The following is a 27,480-nucleotide window of genomic DNA, read 5'->3' as shown; positions in this document are numbered from 1 at the left end:
ATAATCGTAAATAAGCTACTTTATTTGAATTTGTAAAAAGCTAAAGAAGAAAAACATTTTAAAAATACTTTTTAAAAAAAAGATATCCTCCTTTATACATCTTATAGAGGGATTATTTTTCTCTCTCCCCCCCCCCCCCCCGGGACAAAAATCCTGGTTAGGCGAATGTATGAATCTACTCGAGTTTATAAAATTCTAATGATAGGCCTATAGATATAGATTTGAAGACGGTGCGCAAAATGTTTCAGAAGGTCTATTAATTTATTAAGATTAAACTCTTAAATAATAGGGCATACATGCGTATATACCCGAAGACGTAGTCTGTTCAGTATAAGGATTGTCTCTAGCCAAATTTAAATTAATTTGTTATACTTCGAAAACTTATAACGGTCAAATTAGAGTTTTCCCAGTGTGGCCAAATAGTAATTCTTTTCCCAAAGAACTGTCACATTTCTAGGTAAATCGCTTGCGCCGTTTTCGAGAACCGCGTCCACCCACCCTCTCTGTGCCGAAGAATTAGCAAGCTGAATAGAAGAATTGTAAAAAGTATTCTGGAGTAACTAAACTTTGAAAGCATTGGCATTCGCTGTTGTGTTAAAAAGAAAGTTAGGCCTATAACTTCAATATTCATTTTTCTGAATGCTTTGCATTCTACAATTCTACAAACAGAAAGGGGGAGAGCCCGGAAAGGAATCAAAATTTAGTAAAGGGGGGGGGGGGAATGACGTTATAAATGGATGCATCATAATATTTAGTGTCACGTTGAGTGGGCGTGGCAAGAAAAGGGGCATTATTTGCTTGAGCTGTTTGTACTATTTTTAGCATTGCCTTGATTTTTTATGTGTCCCAATAAATATTATTTCATTAACACTCCCTTACCCCAAAAAAATATTTTAGAAATCAAACACATAAGTCTAATTGTATTGTTTATTAAATGGCATTTAATTAAATTAGATTCAGATTCCTAATTGAAATAGTTCTCCGAACGAGAATGGTTCCGCGTGACCACATAAATAGTTTTGACCTAATTGTGACCTTCATCGCAAGCCAATCAAATTATTCACTCAGAGCATGTGACCTTGTTTTACCAATCTCGTTCAGTAGGTTGGAAACCTCGTTTTCGTTCTTTCATTCTCTGCCACCATTACAACGTGGTTACGGCTGAAAATCAAAGCTCCAGAGCCGGCCTTATAAATTAGTTTCTAAATTTTCACAAACTCAAAGGTAATATTGCAATAATAGATCTATATCTAGTTCCAGATCTTACCTATAATATCATAGTATCACGGTAGAAATATCAATTATTTTTTTTTTAAGGCTTGTTCGTTCACTTTCTGGTATCTTTAACTTTTGTAAGGACGGAAGTGTTCAAGATCATATCGGTCAAATAGCTTGTAATATGACTTGTCTAAGTCAGTGAAAACTTTTCGTTTCAATTATAAAGAGAATATAAATCTAGGTCTAGACCCTACAATGTGCACAATTATTCTTCATAGCTTAGAGACATAAATATTAGAAATATCCATGAAAACAATATTAATGATCTAATCATTAATTCCGCTCTAGGCAGTCTAGCCTAAGCTATTGAGTTTGGCTTAGCCTGGTGACTAGTCTGTAGTCAAGACTAGTCACGAGCTTTTTTTTCTTTAATAAACCTGTTTTTAACGTTTTATCTCCCTGGCACCTTTTTTTGCTAGACTTTTAGAAGACTAGATTTAGTACTAGATCTAATTGTACTATTCAATATTCTTAAGAAAATTGTTAGATCTAACCTAGATCTACATGGTAGTTTTTTTGTGTGTGCTCTATCAGCTGATTTTACTTTTTAGATTACAAGTTTCATGGAGTAAAGGTTGTTGTATATCTAGTGATTTTATTTGGCACTATGCCAAGGACATGTCCCCTTCCTTTAGTTACACTAAACTTGTTTGTTAATGACCTCTAAATGTTACCTCTGGATAGAGACCATTTATTTGTACATTCTCAATTCATTGAAATATTTGTCCATACATAAATGTTTAAATGTTTCTTGAACTAGAGCTAGATGAAAAGATTGTCTTGTGAGCATTATGATAAGCCTTTTTTATATTGTTAATCTTTGTTCATGGGCCTGAGCAGGTGATCCTTTTTACTTTTTTTGTTTTTAAGTACTAAGAAAAATATTAGCATTTATTAATTATGCATCCCTGAATTCAATGGTAACCCAAATTATTTTATTTTATATAGATCCTCTATACATGTATTTTTTTCTTTACTATTACAGATGGCAGCCCAGAAAAAAAAGCTAGGATTCGCAGAAAATTTTGGCCTCTCTGGTGCAGCTGCAGTCATTTCAAAAACAGCTGCAGCTCCAATTGAAAGAATTAAACTTCTTGTGCAAAACCAAGATGAAATGATCAAACAAGGCCGGCTTTCTGAGCCGTACAAGGGTGTGATAGACTGCACAGTACGTACCTTTAGAACTGAAGGTATCCTTCCTTTCTGGAGAGGTAATTTGGCAAATTGCTTGAGATATTTCCCTACCCAAGCCCTAAATTTTGCATTCAAGGACACCATTAAAGCTCTTTTCAAGTCTGCACCAAATGAATCATATGCTACAAAATTCACCAAGAACATCTTCTCCGGAGGTGCTGCTGGCGCTCTATCATTGTGCTTTGTATACTCTCTCGACTACGCCAGAACACGTTTGGCTAATGATGCCAAAGCTGCAGGCAAGGGTGGAGGAGACCGACAATTTAACGGCCTCATAGATGTATATGCCAAAACAATCAAGTCTGATGGCATTGTTGGCTTGTACAGAGGTTTTGTTATATCCTGTGTTGGTATTGTTGTTTACCGTGGCTTCTACTTTGGTCTATATGACAGCTTGAAGCCTATTTTGATGACAGAGGATGCCAGTGTCTTCCTATCCTTTGCTCTAGGCTACGCAGTTACAGTGTCCTCTGGTCTACTCTCCTATCCTATTGATACCATCAGAAGACGTATGATGATGACATCTGGACAGGCTGTCAAATACAAGGGATCCATTGATTGTGCAGTTAAAATTATCAAGAATGAAGGCTTCATGTCCATGATGAAAGGAGCTGGTGCCAACATACTCAGAGGTGTAGCTGGTGCTGGTGTTTTGGCTGGATTTGACAAGTTCAAAGATCTTTACATTGCATGGCGTGTAGGAAATTAATAAAATTTAAGAATAGTTCCTCTGACTAGACATTATAACTATGTTGGGGTAGAGTAAAGCTAATAGCTGTTGCTTTTACTGAGCAGCTGTGATTTGTAGATTCTATCAATACAATAGTAATATTAGGTTTGTTATTTGTCTATTTGGATGTAATATTTCATGAAATTGGGAGTGTTGAAAGATATTTATTCATTTAAACATTTGTTGTCTAAAAAATAAGCTGTCAGTTTTGGCATTTAAGCTTTTTAATTGTAAGACTTGACCAACAAGCTTAAAATCACAAAACTTCACTTGACACCAAATGTCCATTTATTTAAAAAAATAAATTTCAAAATGATGAAAATGTATGGAGTGACTTGTTTAAGATTGCATTTGTGTGGGGTATGAATGCACTCTCAGAAAGAGCTTGATCAATAAATTCAACCATATCTTGATAATACTTAGTTAAATTGTTGCTTTTTTTACATTTAGTTTTATGTAAGTAGCGGTACATTGTATTTTTTTAAAATTTAACCTTTGCTGAAATTGAAATATGGTACCGGTATATCAATAAAAAAAAATATATGAACTGATGCAGAATTAAAAAAAAAAAATCAACTTTTTACTATCTTGTATATTGGTACTGGTAATGTAAATATGGCAATGTAGCAGTACTAGTTTGGTTGTTCCTAATTATCAAGTAAAGTAGTTTTAATTTTTTTTTTTTTTCAGTGCTATAGAAATTAAAGTACAAGAATAAACAAAATTTCTATGGGGTTTTAAGAAATATTGGATTTAAAACAAAAGCGAGCACACTTGTGTGACTGCAAGTTAAAAATGCAAAACGTATTTTTTTTTTATATAAAACCAGTACTGAAAATGAAATGTAGCCTATCTTGTTCAAAATTCATAGTAAACATTCACAGGAAGACTTTTTAAACAAAAATCCTTTACTGGAGCAGGCACGCAGTTAATTACTTGTACACTTGAACGAGAAATTCTTATCTGATACCGGTATGCCTTACGTCATATCCACTGCCTTAAAATTGTAGACTAAACCTAACCCAGATAGCATTAATAAGAACAGTCATTTCGAGAGGGAGAAAGAGCAAGGTACATGTTACTCTGTAACACTTTAAAAAAAAAAGTAATAGCTTAAAGATAAAGCTATATGATTTTGCTCAATTATTTATTTACTTAATACAAGAATCAATTTTAAAAAAAATGTTAACTATTGGTACCGAAATTAATTTTGTTTGGTTTCTCGAACAAGGGAAAAAATTTGATTGAAGGTCGCCGCTCTAAATTAAAACAGTTATATAACAATACAATACATCGTTAGCAGAATGGTTAGCACGTCGGACTGTTTTGTAAGAGCTTGTAAAAAAAAACAACTACGGTAAAATCCACCCAGATATCCCTTATTCTTCCCCCCCCCCCCCCCCCCCCCCCCCCATTTTCCTAACTGGCCCAGATAATTGATAGGATCATAGCGTATTGAAAAAGCTAGCTGCTAAAAAAAAAATTTATTGGTAAAAAAAATTAATCACACAGATTTATTGTTGTTGGCCTAAATCTATTACAAATTTAATTACATAATCAATCCAAATTAAATAATACTGCTTATAAATCCTTTTGTTTTAAAGTACCGTTATTTTTTTATTATCTTTTTTAGATGCTATCTCACTATCACTTAGTAATACAAGAAGAACAAAGTGTTTTAGGAGAAATTAGAATAAGAAAAAAACAATAAGGTCAGTAGGATGAGCTCAGTGCAGCTATAGTCTAGTGTTTGGAATCCATGGGGAGTCTGTCTTAGGTCCTTCCGCGCCATTCGGCGGCAGGCTGTCTCCATAAAGATCTGTCATTGGCAATGTCTGAAGCCTCCTCCCACCTGGTGTCCACTGTTCTGAGGTCCTCCATGAAAGTGTGGCGCCAAGTTATACCAGGACGTCCCTGTTTGCGCTTTCCTCGTATTGGCCTCCATGTCAACGCAACTCTTGGTATGCGTAGTTCATTTTGTCGGAGAACATGTCCCGCAAACCTCATGCGACGCTGTTACAACCTCACTATGTGTTCGACTCCCAGTTCGGAACAGGATTTCCTTGTTTGAGACCCGATCTGTGTAACTGACTCCCAAAATCCACCTCGGCCATTTTTGTTGAGCCACATTTAGTCTTTTCTCAATTTTGACAGATGACTTCCATGTCTCACATGCTTAAGTTGCAGTTGGAATGACGTTTGTGTTGAAGGTGTATTTTTTTTGTCTCAATGGCTTGGCTTGTCCAAATAGGCTGCAGCCTTTGGAAAATGCTCCCTGCCTTTCCTATTCGGCACGCTACATTATGATAGGCATCCCCATCATTTGCTATGATGCTGCCAAGGTACGTGAACTTGTCCAACTTTTTTCTCCACCCCCCCCCCTCCCGGCGAAAAAAAAAATTATATGTATTTATGTGTGTGTGTGTACATAATCTTTATTACATTCTGACCCTTCATTCTTTCGGAAGACGTTTATTGTGCCCTAGAATAGGTTCTTCCATGAGTTAGTGGAAAAATTGTAGATTCCCCGACATTACTAGCAAAGGGGTCTGGGGGAGCGTAAGGAGCTCCCCCAGCGCGGGGCGAAGCCCGGCCGCCAAGCACTATTTCTGATATTGAAAACCAACAAAATGCATATTCTGAGGTATCTACACTGCATTTTCCTGCTATTAAAAAGTTTTATTTCAAAAACCTAATGTGCTATTCTTACTGACTTAGACCCTCCCACGCCGTTCGGAGCATTTGACGTCAAGCTGTTTCCATAAAAATCTGTCACTGGTAATGTCTGAAGCCTCTTCCCACCTACCATGAGGACCTCCATGAATGAGTGGCGTCAAGTTGTACTAGGATATCATTGCAACTCTTCTTATGCATAATTCATTTTGTCGGAGAACATGTCCCGCAAACCCCATGCGTCGTTCTCTCACAATCTTACTAAGGGGTCGACTCCCAGTTCGGCATAGGATTTCCTTGATTTAGACCCAATCTCTATAACTGACTCCTAAAATCTGTCTTAGCCATCTTTGTTGAGCTACATTTAGTGTTTTTCTATTTCGGCAGATGACTATTCACTGCAGTTTATTAATGGAGCCCTGCCACTGGTAAAAATGTGTAACCTCTCTTGAATACGCTCTTGGAATTAAGTGACTGTAGTTTGCTTTAGATTTTATATCGAAAAGAGAAGTTTTATCGTCAAAATCTTCTGTTGGGGGTTTTCCACCTCAAAATGCTCTGTAGGGGGATCTTAGACTCAAAACCATCTGGAGGGGTTTTAAAGTTTTTAAAAAAGCCATCTGTAGTAGAAGGGTTTAAACTCAAAACCCCCGAATGGCTTGGCTACGCTCAAATAATTTTAGTGTGTAATTTGCTTTTTTTTTTATATTGAAGATGTATTTTTAGCACCAAACTCCTCTGAATGGGGGTTTAAACTCAAAACCCCTTTCGGCAACGCTCATAGCATTTTGAGTGCGTAATTTGCTTTTTTCTTACACTGAAGATGTATTTTTTATCCTCAAACCCCCCTGGCGGGGGGTTTAAACTCAAAACCCCTTTGACTACACTCATAGATTTTAGAGTGAGTAATTTTCTTTTATTTATATTGAAGAGGTACTTTTTAGCTTCAAACTCCACTGGAGGGGAGTTTAAACTCAAAACCCCTTAGACTACACTCATAACATTTTTAATGTATAATTTGCTTTGTTTTTTATTTTAAAGTGGTATTTTTTACCTTCAAACCCCGCTGAAGTGGGGTTTAAACTCAAAACTGAGTCAAAACCCATTTAGCTACGCTCATAACATTTTGAGTGCGTAATTAGCTTTTTTTTATATTAAAGAGGGGGTTTATCGTAAATTTTAGACGGGGTTTTAAAATCAAAATCTTCCTTAACTGTGCTCTTGGAATTAGGGGATTTTCGTTTGCATTTTTTTTTTGTTTTGTTTTATAGAAGAGGGGGAGTTAACTGCAAAAACCCCAGGTAGGGGGTTTAAAACTCAAAACCGCTGGTAGGGGGTTTTAAACTCAAAACCCCTAGTAGGGGTTTTTAAACTCGAACCCCTCTGGTAGGGGTTTTTAAACTCGAACTCCCCTGGTAGGGGGTTTTAAACTCGAACCCCCCTGGTAGGGGGTTTTAAACTCAAAACCCCTTTGGTTGTGCTGGGGCAAGTGATGTTTTAGTATTAAAATCTCACCTAAAATAAACAAAATCAAAGCAAAAAATCAGTCACTAAATTCCGACTAATGGTGTAACTATAGTCGGGGTTAATAGTGGAATTATAGTTCGTATATTGTGGATTAATCTAAAGTGTAGGTGAGAGCAGTAACTTCCAAGCTTCCAATTAACCTTTCAAATCATATGAAGAAATACAAACTCTGAGCGGCCTGATCCCTTATTTAATCAATGGCACATAGAGTTCAAATGTTGTTGATTAATGGCGATGTCTTCGATTTCGAAGACTCAAGATGAGTCACTTGGAATTTGTTAGTAATGTCTGTTATTACAGCTTCCGCTTTTCAAAAGTAAAATAATAAAATAAATATTTAAAAAAATAAACATAGGCTACAATGGAGAGTTGTGCAACTCACCTGCTTGCCTAATAGGGCATACGATGATACGAATATGTTCATACAAGATTTGGTTTAATGAACTAGTAGAAGACTATGCCTATATAATTTAATACATAATCATTGTGCATCTATATATGTATTAGGCCTACTACTTCTTATCAAGATACAAGATCTATATAGTAGCCTATTATATATAACTAGCATATGTATTGTGAACAATTTTAAGTAGGCTAGGCTATAGGCCTATCCACAGGACATTGAATCGTTTTGAGAATTAAATACTGATCACTGCGCCGATATATTGTCCACTTCTACATACATACGGTAGCTATTATTTGAACATTCGGTGGAACGACGTGCCGGCTAAATGAAAGTACTCTCGATCCTGCTCAGGTGAGAGGGTGGACACAAGAAGAGGACGTTATGTTATTCTTCGCGATTCTTCTTCTTCGTTCTCATTTTATTAAGCTAAAGGGTTCTGATGACTAGACCAATATCTGAGATGAACTGCACATGCCGTGGCTTCCAGGCAGGGCCGGATCTAAGTAGGGGAAAAGGCGATTGAGCTACATGGGCCTCCACAAAAAAGCGCCCCCCCCCACAATAGAGATAACACTACATATTTTTACCAAACTAAACAATACTTTAAATATTACTGTTGGCAACACTGTCGCAGTTAAAAAGAGTCCGCTTATATTGTGCTCGTATTCTCGTAATATACTTCGGATTTACGACATTGCGTAAACCCTAAAAATGTAGGCCTACATTTTATTTTTACTAAAATATAGCCTGCATATTAAAATTAATTTAAAAGCACTCTCTTTTATAATATGGCATGCTTTAAACATTATTTTTGGCGGCTGCCTGACTGGTCGTATGGTATTCGCTTTAGTGTGTCGTCTAGGACTCGAAGGTCCCGGGTTCAAACCCTGTACTGCGAGAGGTTTGAGCTAGAATGTAAAATCTTCAAAGGAACATCCGAAGTTTTCTCAGGCTGTTTTCTTATCTTACGAAATACAGACGTAGATTCATTTTATTAATGGAGCTCAGCGGCTGGTAGGTTTTTGGTATGATTTAAGGTGTACCCGCCCTAAAAAAAGCGAGATCCAACACAATTTATTTATATAGGTCTGTGTATATTTATATTAAGTCCATTGAAGTGACTTCCCCTTAATACTCGTTATTGTTATTGTCAATATTGTAGAGAGATCTGGATCTATGAAAAATAATGAATGTTAAAGACCGATCATATAGAATGTAGATTTTGGATAAATCAACCTATTATAAATAGATTATATGATTATACTGAGTGATCTAGAATAATCATAACTAGTCTAGATATCTAGTGTAGATGAGTAGATCTAGATCATCTAGAATAATAAAATAATAATATAAAAAATAAATATAATTAAAAATTAAATAATTATTATAATAAATAAATAATATTATAATTTTTTATAGTTATAAAGTTATAGATCTACTACTACTATCTAGTCTATTATTATACTGGTATACTCTATATACTATCAACTATGGTCTTCCCTCTTCCGAACAAGTTAAGCGCTGACACCGCAATTTTTACGTTTGAATGATAATAGCTCCATAATGGTTAGTCCTGGGAAAAAACTGCAAACATCTATAAACTTGTCATCCATTTGTCAATAAAAATAGCTATTTCGTTTTGTTTCACTACGCATACTTACAATAAAATATGATATCTTGAAGAGGGTCAGGTCCATGAGGCCCAGCGATAACATTAACGAACACCATTCTCCACTCTGTACACTAACGAACACTATCTGTACACTAACGAACACTTCATGTTATTGTATTTAAAAATAATATTATCTTCAATTTTTTTTTTATTTTAATATCAATTTCTTTTTAAACCAACTCAAGACCTACAGATTAGTGTTACTTTTCCCTATTTTAATTGCTCCCTTCTCTGCTAAACCCTCAACTTTACAAAGGGCCATATACTGTGACCTACGTAGATCTAGTTGACCCAAAAAGAAAAAAAAACAATTGTGTGACCCCTCGCTTCAAGCCCGCTCACTCCACTCAGTGAATATCACCTAATTTGGTACCTGATTGATCAATAATTGTCCCTCCCGCTACGTTTTTTTTTCTGGTACTGTGTTGATGATACCATGCTAGGTACCTACCTAGGCTGATCCATCAGAGCACCAAGGAGTGGAAAAAAAAAAAGAGAGAGAGCAGGATTGTGCCACTCATAAAAATATTATTTTTTTCATTCCCATTATATTCAACTCTGCCCCTTATTAGCACTATGTTTAGCGATATTCCCTTTCCTTTTACTAATTCACATCACATTTGGTTTAACATCTAAAACAAAAGCAAAATTAAGTAAGAAAATATTAGACCTATATACAAAATAAATCAATTCAAACAAATGTCAATTTCCCAGCCTTGAGTTACATCCCTTTGATATGCATTTTCAACATTAGAATATCGTTCGTAAGTGTCATTGATAATGCTAAAGACTGTTCATTAGTACCATTGATTGTGACAAACGAATATTATGGAAAACCCCATATTTACACATAGACTATGACTTGTGTGTGTTTTTAGGCCTATTTAGAAGCAATTTAGATCTATAGTTCATGTTTAGCTGATACTTAAATTTTCTAAAAAAAATCTCCTTAACCCCGGACCTACCCTCCTTCTGTCCTAGAATCTAGAAGAAAAAAATGACATGGTCCTACCAGTGCTCTTTGAACCCGTATAAAACCCTTGTTTTTCAGAGTAAACGAATAAACTAAATTTAAATGTCATTTATATGTGTCTGAACTATAAAGAAATGAAGTATAAAAATAAAAACAATAGACTAGTTTTGTCATAGCTATCAAAATAGAAGATCATTTTAAAAAAGACTGTGGGGTGTTTGTTAATGTCAGAAAATAGGGGGTGTTCAGAAGAGGGAAATTACTATATACTAATAGTGACTAATACTCTAATTCTAATACTCTATACACTCTATAGTTACTAGACTTACTAAGTTACTAGAATGTCTAGAATCTAGATCTAGTTAGTAGTATTTAGTAGTATAGACAGTATAAATTTAAAACTAAAATCTAGTCAAAGTCAAATCCAGTGACTAGGCGACTAGGTCACTAGTCTAGAATCTATCTAGCTGCTAGATCAAGATTTTCTCACTCTTTGTCTTAGTCTTAAGTCTTAAGAAATTATAAGAGCTATAATAGGTCCACTAGACTGTGGCTTAATTACCAGCTTTTACTAGATCTAGATTTAGAGTATTCTAGAGATAGTAGAGACTAGAGTCTAGAGTACTAGACTTAGACTATTACTATCAATAAAAATTATTATGATTATCTAGATTATTCTAGATTTACATTTTCCATTTTATGTCTAGAATTCTAGATCTAGATTAGATCCAAAGTATAAAATGATCAAACATACGTAACATACTTAACATAGATCTATATGTTAATATTCAATAAATTGTTATGATATTCATGGTATACACATCTACATGAAATGTCATAAGAATAATTTATTTTTAAATTATTAAATCATTCTTATAAGTTACTACATCTAAAAAAAGTATAAAGTAGCATTCAACACTATCTAAGGTGTCTATGCCCCTTGATTTGTTCCCAGGGTATATAATAATCTGACTATATACTGTTAACTTTTTGTTTTGATCAGTTGACCCATCTCTCTTTTTTTTTATCCACGATCACAAAACCTTTGGAACCCTAACCCCCCCTTTTTTTTTAAATTGCATCCTTCACATCTTAGCCCTCTCCCACATTAGTTTTCTGGCAGGAACTCAGCCTCCTTTTCGATCATTTCCAATGGACCTCATTCACCAAACGTAAACAAACAACATTTAGTCACCTGATCTTATTGATAAAACAATGAAAAAAACTGTCACGTGACAACCATCATGAATTAAACATGAGATCATAAATTATATAGAAGAGATAGAGCACCACATGGCTAAATGTTGTTTGTTTACGATTGGTGAATGAGGTCCATTAAACGGCCTGGATTTAGTCTCTTCCCTAATTCTAGCATGTTTATGCTCAGTTGGAACAAACCACTTTATATCCCCCTTCCCACATGGATATATTTATTTGGCACATCATTTGGTATGTGCTCTAAACTGTCATCTTGATGGTCTCAGGCCTACCTTCATCCCCCCACCCCGGCTTCTTGCCAAAGGTTTGAGCTAGGCTGTATTAATCTTTAATTGTAAAAGAGCATCCAAAGCATGTAAAACAGTTTTAGTCCATGTTGTGCCCATTAATCCTTCAAGGACTATCTATTCCTCTACCCAGTCATCCCTAAATGGCATGCTTGATAATAAGGTAATAATAAGAACCCACCCACCCAAAAAAAGTACTAAATAAAATCTCTGATATTCACCATTTTCTCAAGTAAATATCTAAGTAGGCTATTTGTTGCTTTTTTAAAAAAGGATTAGTTATTCCTGGTTTAGACATATTTGAAATAACCGAGTGAAATTTGAAATAAAAAAAAATTGTAACCCCCCACCTTTACAGAAAAGCATTATAAAAAAAGGTTATATATCTAGTTTATTAGGCCCTCATATTTACAGTGAGAATTAGTTGGATTTTTAGTTTTTGATCTATAATATGTCCATCTAAATCTAATCTTCTCTACTATCTATATTATAAAGTAGAATGTGAGTTGTATGTATGTTATGAATAGAAATCAAAACCGCATGGCCAATCTTGATAAAACTTGGCAGAAATGTTCCTTGGGTACTAACTTAGACTGTATTGTATGTATTGTAGCCCTAAAACAAACTTAAGACCCTCAAAAAAAAAAAAGTTGACCAACTCTATTGCAGCTAGTATTTTATGGATCTAGGCTTTGTTTACAATGTTGACATGAGAAAAGATCGAAAGGATTCAGATCTAGATATCTAATTTTAAGAACTACACTATGCATTTATTGGTTTTTACTTTGACACATGAAAATAAAAAATATAGTCTATTGATTTCATTATTTAATAAAAATAACCTTCCAATTTGTGTTTCAAAAGCATTTTTACATAAATTCATTCTCTATATCTGCCAATTTTGATTTCCTGATGTACATTCTTTCATAAGACATTACCGAAAGGTTACACATCTCTCTATTCCTAGGTCTAAAGCTCTACTTCAACTCTAAGATGATAGAAGTTCTCTTCGCAAAGATAGTTTTATGCTTTAACACATGAACATACTAATTATAGTCCATTCATTTCATATTTTACTCAAATTAACATTCAAATTTGTTTTTCTAAAGCATTTGTTATACATTCGTTCGCTAAAGCTGCGAAGCCGTGTTGAGATATACTCTTAATAGTTTCATTCATTCGCGTACATCTAATTAAAAAGGTCATGCATGCCTAGATTAACAAAGCCATTTTCATAATAGATACCACACATATACCAATTATTCCTACAATAGCATAGGGTATCAGGTATTGTTATGTGCTTTTGGCATTTATGGACAGCCATTCCATTGGAAGAAACAGGGGCCAAAAAGTGTGTTGTTGGAGGAGAGGCATTTTGTTTAAAAATATTATGTGTGTGTGTGAGGACATCATAGTGCAGGGAGATAAGAAGGCCACAACTGATGGGCTTAAGTAGCAATAGTGCTTACTAAAAAAAAGAGGTTTGAGGCTGTTCACTTGAAGGATAAGAGACAAAAAAAGGGGACTTACAGAATTTGAGGGCTAGAAAATTGTGTTGGGAATGTTGTAATGCGGGCTGTTGCATTGATGGGCTTAAAAATGTTCCAGGCAAATTAAACTTATATTTATATACCAACCATAACGTAGCATTGGTATCAGCTAGTATATTATAAATTACAGACTTTTTTCATGACAAAAGATAAGTCCTAATAAAAGAGTAGTTCAGATGCTAAAGACTTCATATAGGTATTCAGTGATCTAAAAAAAAATAAATCTTAATTTGCTTTTATTAATTGCTTTTGTTTATTTCAACTGTTTCTAGATCTACATGGTAAAAAAAAAGAGGAAATGTGTAGAATGAAAAATTAGGCCCATAAGTAGGAGCAAACAGGAAGTAGATTTTTTTTGCTATGTAGGCTTTAAAAAAAAACATATTGAGTTGAAATTGGAAATAAAAAAATTGTTTTTGTTAATTTTAACCGCTATGGTTTCAACAGGGCCGCCACTACCTATTGTGCAATGTGTGCATTGCATGCAGGCAGCCGAATGTATGGGGTGGCCAAATTATTATTCCAAGGTTACCTTTATTATATACATTTTTAGTTTTAAAAAAATACTCAAATATTTTAATATTTTATATAACTTCTAATTATTCCATTATCCTTTCAAAATTATTTAAAAAAAAAAACGCTATTCGTACATAAGAAGCTTTTTCGGAAACTTTTAATAATAAAAAATCGAGCGTCGCATGAGGGATTCCCAATGGTTTTTCGATAGGCGTCTACATATTTTTGACCTTGAATTTTTGCGGATATTTGTTTCAAATGGATAGTATCAACTAATATAGGCAATTTAAAAATTTGAGTGAATTAGAAAATAAAATTCTTGAAATTGTATATAAGCACATAAATACTTTCACAAACAATTAGATTCTACGCCAGATACGTCTTATACCGAACAAAACACTATACTATACTTTTATACTTTTAGTTGATTGAATGATTATATTGCAAACAAGCATTTCATTTATTTATTTTAGTATTTAGATCTTTACTCTAGATTTAGATCTCTACTACTCTAGACTACAATAATATCAATCTAGTCTTTAGATTCTTATTAAATTATTTCTCATAGAAAAAGTAAAACTAAAGTTGACTAAAGTGAGGTGAATTCGTCTTCAAACATTTTAACATGGTATGGTATTAGAAAATAATATTTATTAATAGAATTAGTCTAGATGTTAATGTGAATGTTAAATAATTTAAAGTATTGTATTGTATTATCATCACCATCACCTTAAAGTCTCTTAGACCATATCGGCACCATACATAGTCTGTTGAACATCTTTCGCCATTCCTCTCTGTCTTTTGCCAAGATTAGAGTACATATCTTTTATTGATAGGCCTGTCCATTCCTTGATCTCTTCCCATCTCTTCTTTCAGGATAATATAGAAGACTTATTGCCTTGTGGCTTTCATGCAACAGGGTGTGCCACCCAGCAAAGTTTATTTAGATAAAGTATATCAAGCCATTCCATTTTCCATTGTTTCACAGTTTTAGGTCCAGGAGCTTTTTCCAACAATGGTCTATATCGTTTATCCCCAAAAGCTTCATTTCCTCAAATCATTTGTATCTCTTTTAATATTTTCTTCCATCTTTTGTCATGTTCAACTCTAAAAATTAGATTAGGTGTTTTAAGTAAAGTTTCATAGATTGTTTGAGGTCAAATTTATACAGCATCTTATGTTCTCTGGGTTGATTTCCATGCTAACAACTAGCTTTTGCAGCATCTTATGTAATATAGATGTTACTTCAAAAAAGAAGATGATTACGTCCTAGGCGCCATGCATTCAGTCATGCATATTAACCAATGACTTAAATTCTGCCAAGTCACTGGTTTTCCTGGCTAGCTCAGGCAACCCATTCCATGCTCTAATAGCACTAGGGAAGAAGAAGTATTTGTACAAATTTGTCCTAGCATATGGGATGAGGAATGTGCTTTTATCTTTGTGTCTTTCTGAGTATTTTATTAAATTTTGTTTTTGTATTTGAAGATTATGGTTCAGTGTTTTATGTATAATTGCTACTTTACTTTTGAGTCTTCTGTCCTGAAGGCTTTCTAAATTTAGTGATTTTACTAAAGGTGTTACTCTAGTCAAATGTGAATATTCATTTGTTATGAGTCCATCCATTAATGCTTTTATTTGAGTATTGCCAGTCATTTATCAATAAGAAAAATGAATTTTTAAAAATTACAATGAATATGAATGATTGGAAACAAAACTGGTTTCAAACATCTTGAGACTTTTTTTTTTATTAAAAATTATCAACAGCTTTTTTTTCATTCATTCTAATTTTTAAAAAAAAAATATTCATCATAAAATCAGATGAACTAGATTATATAATGATACTTTGATTTATGAAAGTTTTATTTTGCATTATATATAAGTTTGATTATAAACCATTTAGATCGATGACAATATCCTGAAGGGCAATTTTTTATCTGTTTGAATAATAATGAAAAAATAAATATTAAAATAATATGATCAATTTTTCTAAAAATGTAGGCAGAGAGAAAAGCTGTCAACAAATATTATCCACCAGACTGGGATCCAAGGAAAGGATCAGCAAATAAAAGAGTTGGACAACATCCTCTGAGAGACAGAGCCAAAAAACTAAGCCAGGGTATTTTAGTCATAAGGTAAATTGTTATTTTTAGTTGTCTTAATGTCAAATATCACTTTACAGATCTGGGTAGAAAAGTATTTTAAAAAATCACATTTACAAAGAACAAAGCAAAAAAATCTGTTAATAGTTACCACACTTTTTCTATTCTTTGACCTTGGAGACGATGGTAGGTAATGTAAGTTTTATTATACAATTATGATCTTGAGGTCCACTTTTGTAGCGCACATTTACAATCACAAGTCATACAGAAATGAAAATTCATACAGACCATTTCATTTTCAAAGAATCAAATAGATGTTTCTTAGAAAAAGGTTTCTGAAAATGATAGAGTGAATTCAAATTTAGTTAGATCTTGATATTATAAATTAGGAATTAAAATAAGGTACATGCACTCTTTGTTTCATGACATGCTTGAAAAGGAAATGAAAGAAAAAGAAAGTTCTGTTGATTCTGTGGTCAGTACTAACAGTTGATGACTCAAGCATTTATTAGAGAGTTTGTCTAGGTCCTTGTCTGAGTAACCCCAACAAGTCACAATGAAGTCTAAATAATTATTGCAACTTGAAATTCGTAGTAGCTAAAATATGTTCCTTATCACACTAATCACAACTTCCATTTGTTTTCTTGGTTTCATTAGTATTACTTTGTCTCATTTAAAATTATTTTTTTTTTGTTAATCAAGATTTTTTTTAACCTTTTGCTTTTCTCATTCTCAACTCTAAAGTTGTTGTTTTTTGTATCACCTGTGACCATTTCAGATTTTTTTCATTTCATAATTGGGTACATGATAGCATAGCCTTTATGAATAATTCCAAAATTATTTCAGGTTTGAATTACCTTACAACATCTGGTGTGGTGGCTGTGGTAGTCACGTTGGAATGGGGGTTCGTTATAATGCAGAGAAGACAAAAGTTGGTAACTACTACAGCACTCCAATATACAAATTTCGAATGAAGTGTCACTTGTGTGACAATTATTTTGAGATTCAGACAGATCCCAAGGTATAATTGTATTTTTTGTGATCATTAAAAATTTTATATCAAACTAAAGCGAACTATTTTGTTATTTTAAAACATTGGTTGTACTTTTTAAAACCAAATCCAACAATTTTGTAGTTACATTCAAATCACAAGGACCTTGGGTATTTCTTAAGCAATTTCCTTTTTAAAAAAAAGCAAAAAACAATAGAGTAGTCCTTCTTCTTTGATTTGCCATTTCTTTTTAAAAATATAACAATAACAATAAATTAAACATGATTAATTTATCTTATTTGAAAATGTCATATTTTTGACAAAATAGTGCTTTAATTTTCTCTCTGTCTTTTCAACTGTTGGAGAACACATTCTGTAATCCTTTCATGCATATTTATAATTTAACATATTATATTTGCTTAATCTAGGAATTTCCTTGTGAAAATCTATATGAATGTTGTGGCAGGACATATTAATCAAGCTGACATGCTTGCTACTTTGTTTTAAATGAAAGAAAAACAGAATAAAACTAAACATTCCTATATTGTTTTTATTGCGTGGTGATGTAATAGAAGGCAGGAGAGCTGCCAGTCATCCCAGGTATACCAGAAGGGATGTTCCTTGCATGATATGAAGTTCTTCAGAATTGTCACCAACTTTTGGGAGAAAGAAGCACTGGATAGATCCATCTGAAGAGCAAGCATAAAGAAAGGAACCTGGAATACAGTTGATGTACACTCCAGAAAAAGGAAGAAGGTTGAAAAAGCTGCAGCATCTGATGATATCAATGTGACCTGTGACTGCAGATGTATATTTAGAATTGACCTCTTTTGTCACATGAGTTGTTGCAAAGGGACAAAATCATCTCTTGAGACATAAAATACCACTAAGATTTCTATAAAATCATTGAAGTTTTTCAGATTTTTTTTCTACCTGTTAAGCATTAAGATAACAGGCCTGGCCTATACATTATCTTGTGTAGTCATAGTTATATTTACACTTCTTTCAGAATCATGACTATGTTATTCTGTGTGGAGCAAGGCGAAAGGAACAAAGGTGGGATCCTGTAGCCAATGAACAGGTGGTTCCTGAAGGTCAGTCATCTGAGGTTTTCAGAATGTTCAAAACAATTTAAGTGCTGAGATGGTTGATGGTGCCAAGCAAATGTCAGTGTGAAAAAAAGCAGTAAATAAATTAAAAAAAACTGGTAATAAGTCATTGGCAATGTTTAACTTACTCTGCAGGTTAAATAGACATTTGCGAGACCAAGATGGAGAAAATAGAGGCTATACTAATTATTTTTAGTGGTATAAGAGTTTTAATTCTAGAAAACAGCTGCAAACACTATATTATGAAAGTTTAGTTTTTTTTTTTTTTGAAATTTTATAATGAAAATGATTTTCTTTAGAACATAATATTTTCAATTTAAAATTAATGTTATTGTCTCATGTCTTAAATTTTTAAAAAAGCTAGATCATGTAAACTCCACATTTATTGTAGTGATAATTTTTTTTTTAATATTTTTTTTTTTTATTTAGATAAAAACACTCAGAAAAAACTGGCTACTGATGCTATGTTTAAACTGGAGCATGGCTCAAATGACCAACAGAAAGGAGCAGAAAAAACACAAAGTTTAGCTGTGCTGGAGGAAAGTAAGATCTCTATGCAGGATGATTACATACTCAACAGAATGGCAAGAGATCAGTTTAGAGTAAGTTTTGCTTTGACTTGTTTGTTTCTACATTTTCTTGTCTCCAAGTAGTACTAGTTCTGATTTTCCCTTGGCTCTAACTCTATCAACCATTTCTGCTGCTTGGATAACAGCTGATTTCAAAACCCTAACCTACAGCAGCATATACCACAACCATACAGATCACTTTGCATATCCAACCAAAGTTTTTTAAGATGACCATATTTGTGTTACATCTTGTAGCAGCTAAACATTGTATGTCCTCAGTCACAGTACCACTTACGATTACAAAAGAATTTTTTTTTTTCTAATAAAGCAAATAAAGTCTGTAAAATGTTTTTCCTTATTTTATCTAAAGACTTTTTTTTTGACCACCTACTATATTCTATATATAGACCTTTTTGAAAAAAAATATTACTTTTCTTGTATTTTAACGTATTTTATTGATTTTTAGTAGTTAAAAGTTAGGCAATCAACTACTGAGTACCGCCACCTATTTTTTTTTTTTTTTACAAAAAAAAAGCACTGTATATATATATATATATATATATATATATAATCATGATGATTTGAGGGTATGGAAGAAAACATAAAAGCCAAATGAAAGGGAAAGTACTAATGATAAAAAAAACTGCTATAAAAATTGTTGCAGCACTCATTTCTCTCCCTTTGACTCCTTCCTTCTCTTATTGTTGAAGACACAGTTAAATATGCAATATATTTGTATCCATATAGTGTAATAAAATATTAGAATAGCCTAAATTACAATTCAAAATTTCTGAACTTTTATTGCATCATTTCCTTAAGTTCACTAAAAGATTCTACATTAGAAATAATCTTTCAATTTATATGGCTTTAATAAAACTGAATGCCTAAGTTTATATATATAGTCACATCTAATGTCAAGACACTACCTCAATAAGCTCATAGTTCCTTTGTTCTTCATTCACATATGAAAAATTGAAGGGTTTACTTATCACTGTGCTTAACTAAACAGTGGTTTCCTGATCAGGTTGTAGAATTCATTTTTCTTAGAGACTTTAGTGATTCTACCCAATATGTTGATATAATATGCATAATAAAAATTCTCTGGTGCTGATTTCTTGTGACCTATGATTTAAATCTCATGACACCTGTATTGCTTTAATAATCTGTCATTTTCATTGTGGAAGCAGAACATTCAGACAATCATCACCACTTCTTTATGGATTAGTATTCCAACGATTCCTTTCCCTGATTTAGTGCAGTTTCATTTTCCTGTATGTGTGTGTGTGCCATTGACCATTGAAGTCTAGGATCTTTGGCAGGTAGATTTTTTTTCTGACTGGTACCAAAGCAATCATGAACAATCATCAACTCACTTAACATGGCTTCTTGCATCTGTAGCAAGATCCAACAGGAGGAATTCCATATTATTTAAATTATTGTTCAAATCTAAAATGAATAAAGATGCCAGCCAATTTAGTATGCTCTAATTGATCTGTTGGCCTCAGTTTCATCTTACTTTTCTTTTAATATTGTAATAGTGAATATCTCACAATTTTCTCCATTGCTAAAACCAGTTAACCTACAGCTGTTTATTTAGTATTTTATTAGCTTGATCTTAGTCTGCCTGCCATTTGGATGAACGTGGTAAAAGATGGTAGGTCTCCTAAGTTGAAATATCTAATGTTTGATAGAGTCTTACAAAATGTACAAACTATGTAGGAATTTCATAAAACTTCAAAATATTACTAAGTTTGATATAAAACTAACTGTTTCAGTTAATTAATTGTGACTATTTTTGTGTGTGCTAAAAATATACATTGAAAAAAAAATATTGAGGATGTGAATAGTTTATAAAAAAATATTTTTCTGGTAATAAATTACATTAATTGTTTATAATTCAAATTTTTAGGCAGAGAAAAAGCAACTAAAAGATGCAATGGATGCAGATAATGCCATATTGAAGAAGAATGCCCTTGACATCTCACTAGTAGAAGAAACTGAAGAGGATATAAAGTTGGCAACATTAATGAAATATTCAGTAACAACATGTAAGCTTTCAATAGAAGTTTTCAATAATACATATTAGTATGTGATTCATAATTATTTTTCTGTAAAGGAAAGTAAAAAAAAAAGGTAAATAGATTGCAATGGGACATTTTTGTATTTTTAAGAACACTATTCTTTGGTTGTTTTTTTTTATCAACTTTATTTCAAGTATGGGTATATGAAACAACACTGATAGTTTTGTCTACACTTCCCTTATCCCTTTCATCAAGTCATTCATCTAAAGAAGAGGAGAATGTGGCTTGTGTGATTGTTTAAAGTAAGGAACATGGGGGAAGACAATACAGCAATGGGTCCAACCTACTTGAGTGTATTTGGTTTTTCAAGTTAAGATTGGATTCTCACAGTCATCTTATTCTTCTTCTTCTTCTAGCCAGCTTTATAGCTGCTGAGCTCTTTTGCAGACTGTGCCAAGGAAAAAAAGTGTGCTGTTTTCTTCATTTGTTCAGCACTGCCGTACAGGGTGTTGGTTATGTTGGGCCACAGTCATCTTAAAGTTCATATGAAATGAGCTGGTGCTCATCTTTGATCATAAAGAAGGAGCTTATATGTATAATAAAAGAAAGTGTTGTCTGAAAACATTAAAAAAATTTCTTTCACTATTCTCTCTACCATTAGTCAGCTAGTCAAATACAATTATCTCTACACCCTATACCATCAGTTTGCCACATCACTGCATTGTGATGACTTCTATGCTTTCATGTCTTTTTTAACTCTTTTATTTTTCCATTGCATCTTTCTCTACCACTCATTCATGCCGTCACTCTTGTCACATCGCTTTCTAAGGTTTAAGTTTAATTTTTACAATATTAAGAGGCAGGATGAGACTCTTCTGCAGTATTTCACATAATGAAAGACAATCCCTTTTCAGTTTCTCATGTGACTAAAGAAGGCATTTGTAATTACTACACGCTGCAGCATTTTCAGCTTTCCCCTAATTCTGGCATGTTCTTCATATGCCATTCAACCTGCGGTTGTCCTGCCCTCAATTAGTTCACCATACAGTACATCGTTTTAAGTTCCTTGTGAAGTTCCTATGGCTTTTCCATATTCAGAATTGTTTAATTAACCTGGCAGTAAGTCTACATTTGTTAACATAATAACTCAATTTGTTTACTATTATTATTATAAAACAGTACATCTTTTAAAAAAATATATTTTGGACAGTATTATCATAAGAATAGTAGAGTTTTTGTAAATATATAGGGAAGTTATTATTAGCATAGTATTCTCATTTTAACAAGCTAACATTTTTTTTGTTACATTGTTCTCTCTGCATTGTTATAATGATATCAGTCAGTCAGCTTAATTTTTTTTCAACAGTTATTTAGCGTACACAATAAATGTTTATTCATTTATTTATTTAAATTTCTTTTGTTGAATACACATGGATTTTTTTTTATTCCACAGCATTTGAGGAAAAACAGAAAGAGAAAAGAAAAAGCATCGAGCTACGTCCACTGTTTGAGGGTCCATCTTCAGTTTCCTCTAAGGGGAAAGAACTCAAATATAAATTGGGAAAGGTACTTGAGGCTTCTTACAAAGATCCCTTTCACATTAGCCTAAAGAAGAAAATTCCTGGGTTCAAAGCAACAAATCCATCTCTAGTTCTGGTTAAAAAAAATAAAATTGTGGCACTTAAAAAAGAAACACCTAAAGGAAATTCAAAAGTAAAGGTACCAGGCTTGTCAGGCAGGTCTATACATGATGTGTCTGGCACTGAAGCTATACTCAATGCAGTGTCTGACATAGCAAAGATACACAATACTGGCAGTGAGGCTACATATAATGCTACATCTGGCAGTGAGGCTACACTAAATGTACCACAGACAAGCAAGTTAAATGAAACTGACAGTGTCATTGTTTCTGATTTAAAAGATCAATTGAGTGGCATGTCAAGCTGCCAGGATCATTTAACAGTTGAACAGAGTAGAGTAATCTTTTCAGATGAATCTCCTCTCACATTGCATGAGATTTGTAATGTGCATGAAGCTACTGACTCAACTTTGAAGACGTTGAACCATGGACCAAACCAGTCTTTAGAAAAAAGTGGATTATTTTCATTAATGACGAGTTATGCAGATTCAGACAGTGATTCAACATTAAGTGTTACCTGATATCATGGAGTTCTTTAAGTTAATGTTCTTATTTCATGTTCTTCATTAATGAAAAATTAAAACTAAATTCTTTTTTCTTGTTTGTAAATTATTTTAGTTTGTTTTCTTTGGTCTGGTCTGTCAATGTTAGACCAGATAGGTCCTCCCGCGCCGTTCGGCGCATTGGGCGGCAAGCTGTCTCCATAATGATCTGTCACTGGCAATGTCTGAAGCCTCCTCCCAATGTCAATGTTAGCCAAAACAATAAAAAAAATTTTTTTTAAACAAAAGCAAAACAACTGAGTAAAAGACTAAAGAATGAATTTAATTTTTTTTGTTATACGAAGCATTACAGACAATAATGAAAATAAAGAGATAAAATAAAAATGTAAAAACAATATTTTAAAAAGGTCTTTAAAAAGATATCCTTTTTTGGGAGAGCTGAAATTTTCTTTGTAAAATATTCCTTATGTATCCTTATCTGTGTCATTAACTTTCCTCATGTCAAAATAGGATGATAAAAAAGACAAAAATGATGGCCATAATTTTAATAAATCTGATAATATAGTGGAATGGAAAACAGTGATATAAAAACATAATTTGCCGTAAATAAATTATACCATTCATATCATTTTTAAAGGTTGTAGGAATTCATAGCTTACTATGTACATAAGTGTTTTTTTCAAATTTTTCACAGCTTTGCTTTTGATTTGAACAATCTTTTGAAGCAATAAAAAAAATGTAAGAATATGGATAAATTTGGTGGTGTTATACTGGAACTGAGACGAGGAATTCTGTGTGAGATTTTGAAATAACAGACAAACGATGTCAAGGACGCTATGGTATATTGAAAGTTGGCATTGTTGTAAAAAAAACAACAACTTTTTGCTACAAAGCTAGTTTAAGTAATCTACTCTTTGCTTACTTTTTTTTTTTATTTTTAAGATCATGTTATGTTATGTTCTTTTAGAAATTAAATACATGAAAAGAAAAAAAAAACAAGAAAAAGGCATATATATAAATGGAGAAATTTATTTGATATAAAAGAACCTGAATAAATGTAAAAAATTGAAATAGAAAAGGAAAAAAAAGAAAAAGACAAAATAAAGAATGTGAAAGGCGCCATATTGAAAGATCAATGTTGTCAACTAAATAAAATGACAGAACTGAGAAATTTAAATCTGAAGTGCTATAGAGTGCACTTACATTATTAGATACCTTATTGACCAATACACCAAACTGCCTCCCTTATTAGCATCTCTTATAGCTAAAGAAACGTGTACAAAAGGAAATAATAATAAAGCAAGAGCTGAATCAAAGTAATGGATTTGGAGCTCTATCAATAAGTATATCACAAAGTAAATACTAAATATGAAAGCAGATAAACATGTAACAAAAAAAGTTTTTTTTTTAAAGAAAATTCCTCCTTTAATAATCTAATGACTTTTTGCTCTTTATAACTAATGAATGAATGATTTAAACAAACAATAGAAAAACCAAAGCTTATCTAAGGTGAAATAATTGCTAATTACTGACATTTATCGGAAAATCACAGGGTTTATCTCTCATTTAGTTATATAGAACAAAATTAATTAATTAGTACTACATTTTTTGATTGATTTGTGTAAGCTTTTCGACCATGAATAATTATGCTAAATTTCAACTTAATCAGAGAATGGGAAGTGGTAGGAAAAAAACGTATCATGTAATAAGAGGACTAAATATATATACATATATATATATATATACATATCTCTCATTAAGTAACATTTATTCCCCTTATTTTGAAATCAAACAAAATAATCACCAACAATTAATTAGCTAATTGTTTAATTATTCTTAATTGATTCATGTCTTGTCAGGTTCAATGAATAATTGTGCAAAGTTTGAACTTATCAGAGAATAGGAAATGGGAGAAAAAAACATGTTCAAACTTTTTACCATACAGACAGACTGGATATAAGCTTCGTTAAAAAAAAAGGATAATTTTTTCATTTTTTTCTACGCCTTATACTTCCCTCCACACAATAAAAATTTACTCAAGAGTAATTCTAATGATAGACCTATAGATCCATACTTAGAAGGCAGTGTTCCTGAAGTCTATTTATAAACCCTCTGACTTCTGTCTGTTCAAGATAAAGATTGTCTAGAATAAAGGAATAGTAAAAATGTAATATAAATAGATGTAAACAAATGTTTTAAATGAAAAAAAAAATTAATTTAAATAAAAAAAAACTAAAACATAAATTTAATTGAAGTTTAAGGATATTTATTTCAATGCATCTTGATGCTAACATTAATAGGATTAGCCCAGACCGATAGGGGATTTCCCTGCTTAAGTAAGTCACTGCAAACTGCTCTTTGTTTACATTTTGATTTCTAAGATTGGGTTAATGTTCTTGGATAAAAAAAAACAAAAGAACTATGGAGAAATGTGTAAGTTAAATGTAAAAAAAAAATGGAAAGATTTTGAAATATACAAAATAAACAATGTTAAGCACGTTAATTGAAAGATCACAGTGGAAAGGCTTTTTATACTTTTTAAAATACATAGCCTATCAATATCTTGATATTCTGTATGCAGAAGACTCCAATTATGAAAATCCTGTATGTTATTTTAACTACATTTGAACCTGAGAAAAGCTGAGAGAGCTCAATGTGGGTTTTATGAAAGCAATGTTCATATTTCTTTTGTATGGATCATAATGTTAGAAAATAATCAACACAATAGAAATAAGACTTTTAAAAGCTTTAGAAAGCGAAAGTAAATACTGAACAAATTGTCATTACAAAGTCACAAGCAAGATCAGTGTTGTTCTAAAACAGATGATAAACAAATTAGTTAAAAAGCTAACAAGGTGAAGACCAGATGAAAAAAAAAAAGACCCAAAATTAGAGGCCTTCCTATCCAGCTAATAAAAACAAACTGGAGAAAAAAAAAAGTAGTGTCAATGGGCATTGAGAGTGTCATAAGATAAATGTAGTTATGAATATTGATTTATAGCTAAATACAAGTAAATATAAAAAAACAGCACTTAATATCTTATAAAACAATCACAAGACAAAACATTTTGCTTTATTACATTGTGGACAGAATGGATATATATTTTAAAAGTAATACACAACTTAAAAACAACATGATGAGCCCATGAAATTATGTCTGTAATGACAAATAAATAGATGCAGCATATTATCAATCATATATTGGAAAGATCACAGGATCAAATGTGGGTGAAATATTAAATACAATGTCTTAGTTTTTTTTTCTTCTTTGTAATTTTTTTTGTTCTGTTAACATTAAATGATATGATATTTGCCCTGTTAATAGAAAAGATAGTGTATATACATACACTTTAAAAGTCATTTCCTCTATCCAGGTGAAAAGTCAGCTCTCTTGTACTGTCATGTGTCCAACCTTAATCAAGCCAATCAATGGCAGTATTTCAAAAATGTATTTGTTAAAGACACTTTCTTTTTTTTTTTTCTTGTCAAAATAAGTTGATAATTATATCAGTATTATTGTGGAATATAACAAGTCCATTAAGCTTCTATATAAAAGTTTTTTTTTTTTTCAGAAGTCATTATGAAGCAGCTAAATTCACAGAATTCAGTCAAATATTCACCGCAATAATGTCATGAATAATAAGTTCCCCAATGTTATACCACAGCACCACAGAGTATTGAAATAATTAATCCACCACATTGTTTTTGAAAAAAAACAATAGCATATAGTTTATGGCAAGCAGAGTTTTCCAAATAATGCACAAATTTAGGGTTTAGAACACACCAATCCAGGGTTTAGAATACACCAATCCAGGGTTTAGAACACATAGAAATCCAGAGTTGAGAACACATCATGTTTGATGTTTATTTGTTAGTAACAAAAAGTCAAGAAAACACCATATATAAATATAGTTTTTTATATATATATATATATATATATATGTTTGGTTAAGTCACTATGTAGGAGGTGGGTAAGTTGTTTAAGCCACTTGAGTCAATATTTATTGTAGAAGTTTTTTTTTTCTGAGACAGAGTTGTCAATATAAATAACTGGCCATAAAGCTCAACAAATTGAATCAGCCTCCAAAGTTGAGAATAAATTCACGTTTGTTATCTATTGAATGGTCAAAGTTTCCATAGAACTCTATCTTACTGTCATAGCATGTTGTTTTAGTTCTTTTCATTCAAAACTTTTCTTGTAACCTTTCATTTGAATTAATTGTTGGACATATTGCCTTCTTCATAAAGCTTGTAAACCAGCTGTAACAAATATTCAAAGCTAATTTAAAATGTTTTTACTGAAATTTAAGTTATATTAAAAGAATTTGCTTTGTACTGACTAGATCTAAATGTACAAATGAACATTTTATAAGCCCCAGAGCTTGGGCCATATAATTAAAACTGACTATTGCAAAATGTGGTGGATAGTCATCCAATCCCCAGAACTGATGCCAGATATGTATTTATATATATTTTAGACAATCCTTTATATATATTTTTTTCTGTTTTGTCTATTTTCTAA

At 32.4% G+C, this 27,480-nt stretch overlaps 4 protein-coding genes across 17 annotated transcripts in view; 3 read left to right on the top strand and 1 right to left on the bottom strand.

Moving 5' to 3' along the window:
* The window catches only part of LOC106077618 (very-long-chain enoyl-CoA reductase-like), a 129,461-nt gene that overhangs the window by 45,321 nt on the left and 56,660 nt on the right, over window positions 1-27,480 (top strand). The window lies entirely within an intron of this gene.
* On the top strand, window positions 1,062-3,618 carry LOC106066252 (uncharacterized). Its single transcript, XM_013225235.2, has 2 exons — window positions 1,062-1,224; window positions 2,264-3,618. The coding sequence occupies exon 2, from the start codon at window positions 2,264-2,266 to the stop codon at window positions 3,179-3,181; it is 918 nt and encodes a 305-aa protein (XP_013080689.1). The 5' UTR covers window positions 1,062-1,224; the 3' UTR covers window positions 3,182-3,618.
* Window positions 8,916-24,051, top strand: LOC106066260 (coiled-coil domain-containing protein 130 homolog). Of its 5 annotated transcripts, none has more exons than XM_056030867.1 (9): window positions 8,924-9,023; window positions 13,781-13,852; window positions 14,593-14,652; window positions 16,026-16,159; window positions 16,973-17,147; window positions 18,127-18,211; window positions 18,656-18,828; window positions 20,705-20,843; window positions 22,270-23,064. In XM_056030867.1, the coding sequence occupies exons 3-9, from the start codon at window positions 14,650-14,652 to the stop codon at window positions 22,974-22,976; spliced, it is 1,416 nt and encodes a 471-aa protein (XP_055886842.1). In that variant the 5' UTR covers window positions 8,924-9,023; window positions 13,781-13,852; window positions 14,593-14,649; the 3' UTR covers window positions 22,977-23,064. The 5 variants fall into 5 exon arrangements, with proteins under 5 accessions (XP_055886841.1, XP_055886842.1, XP_055886845.1 ...); XM_056030870.1 differs by lacking the exon at window positions 13,781-13,852 and adding an exon at window positions 23,653-24,051 and having other exon boundaries at window positions 8,931-9,023; window positions 22,270-22,382; XM_056030866.1 differs by lacking the exon at window positions 13,781-13,852 and having other exon boundaries at window positions 8,916-9,023.
* LOC106067643 (uncharacterized) overlaps window positions 23,260-27,480 on the bottom strand; it is a 47,011-nt gene continuing 42,790 nt past the window's right edge. For all 10 annotated transcript variants that reach the window (XM_056030862.1, XM_056030863.1, XM_056030864.1 and 7 more), the window contains one exon: window positions 23,260-27,218. In XM_056030862.1, the coding sequence (XP_055886837.1) occupies window positions 27,174-27,218 (45 nt within the window). In that variant the 3' untranslated portion in view covers window positions 23,260-27,173. The remainder of the gene's footprint in view (window positions 27,219-27,480) is intronic.

This window comes from Biomphalaria glabrata, chromosome 5, assembly GCF_947242115.1.
Source record: "Biomphalaria glabrata chromosome 5, xgBioGlab47.1, whole genome shotgun sequence".
Lineage (NCBI taxonomy): Eukaryota > Metazoa > Mollusca > Gastropoda > Planorbidae > Biomphalaria > Biomphalaria glabrata.
Note: the sequence above shows the minus strand (reverse complement) of the source record. Positions and strands in the feature narration are given on the sequence as shown.

What these genes read in the sequence shown, in the direction of transcription:
- LOC106066252 (XM_013225235.2), top strand. Translation starts at nt 2,264, where the DNA reads ATGGCAGCCCAGAAAAAAAAGCTAGGATTCGCAGAAAATTTTGGCCTC.
- LOC106066260 (XM_056030866.1), top strand. An exon ending in TGAACAGGTGGTTCCTGAAG is followed by an intron (nt 18,212 to 18,655) that starts GTCAGTCATCTG and finishes TTTTTTATTTAG; the next exon opens with ATAAAAACACTCAGAAAAAA. An exon ending in GAAATATTCAGTAACAACAT is followed by an intron (nt 20,844 to 22,269) that starts GTAAGCTTTCAA and finishes TTTATTCCACAG; the next exon opens with CATTTGAGGAAAAACAGAAA.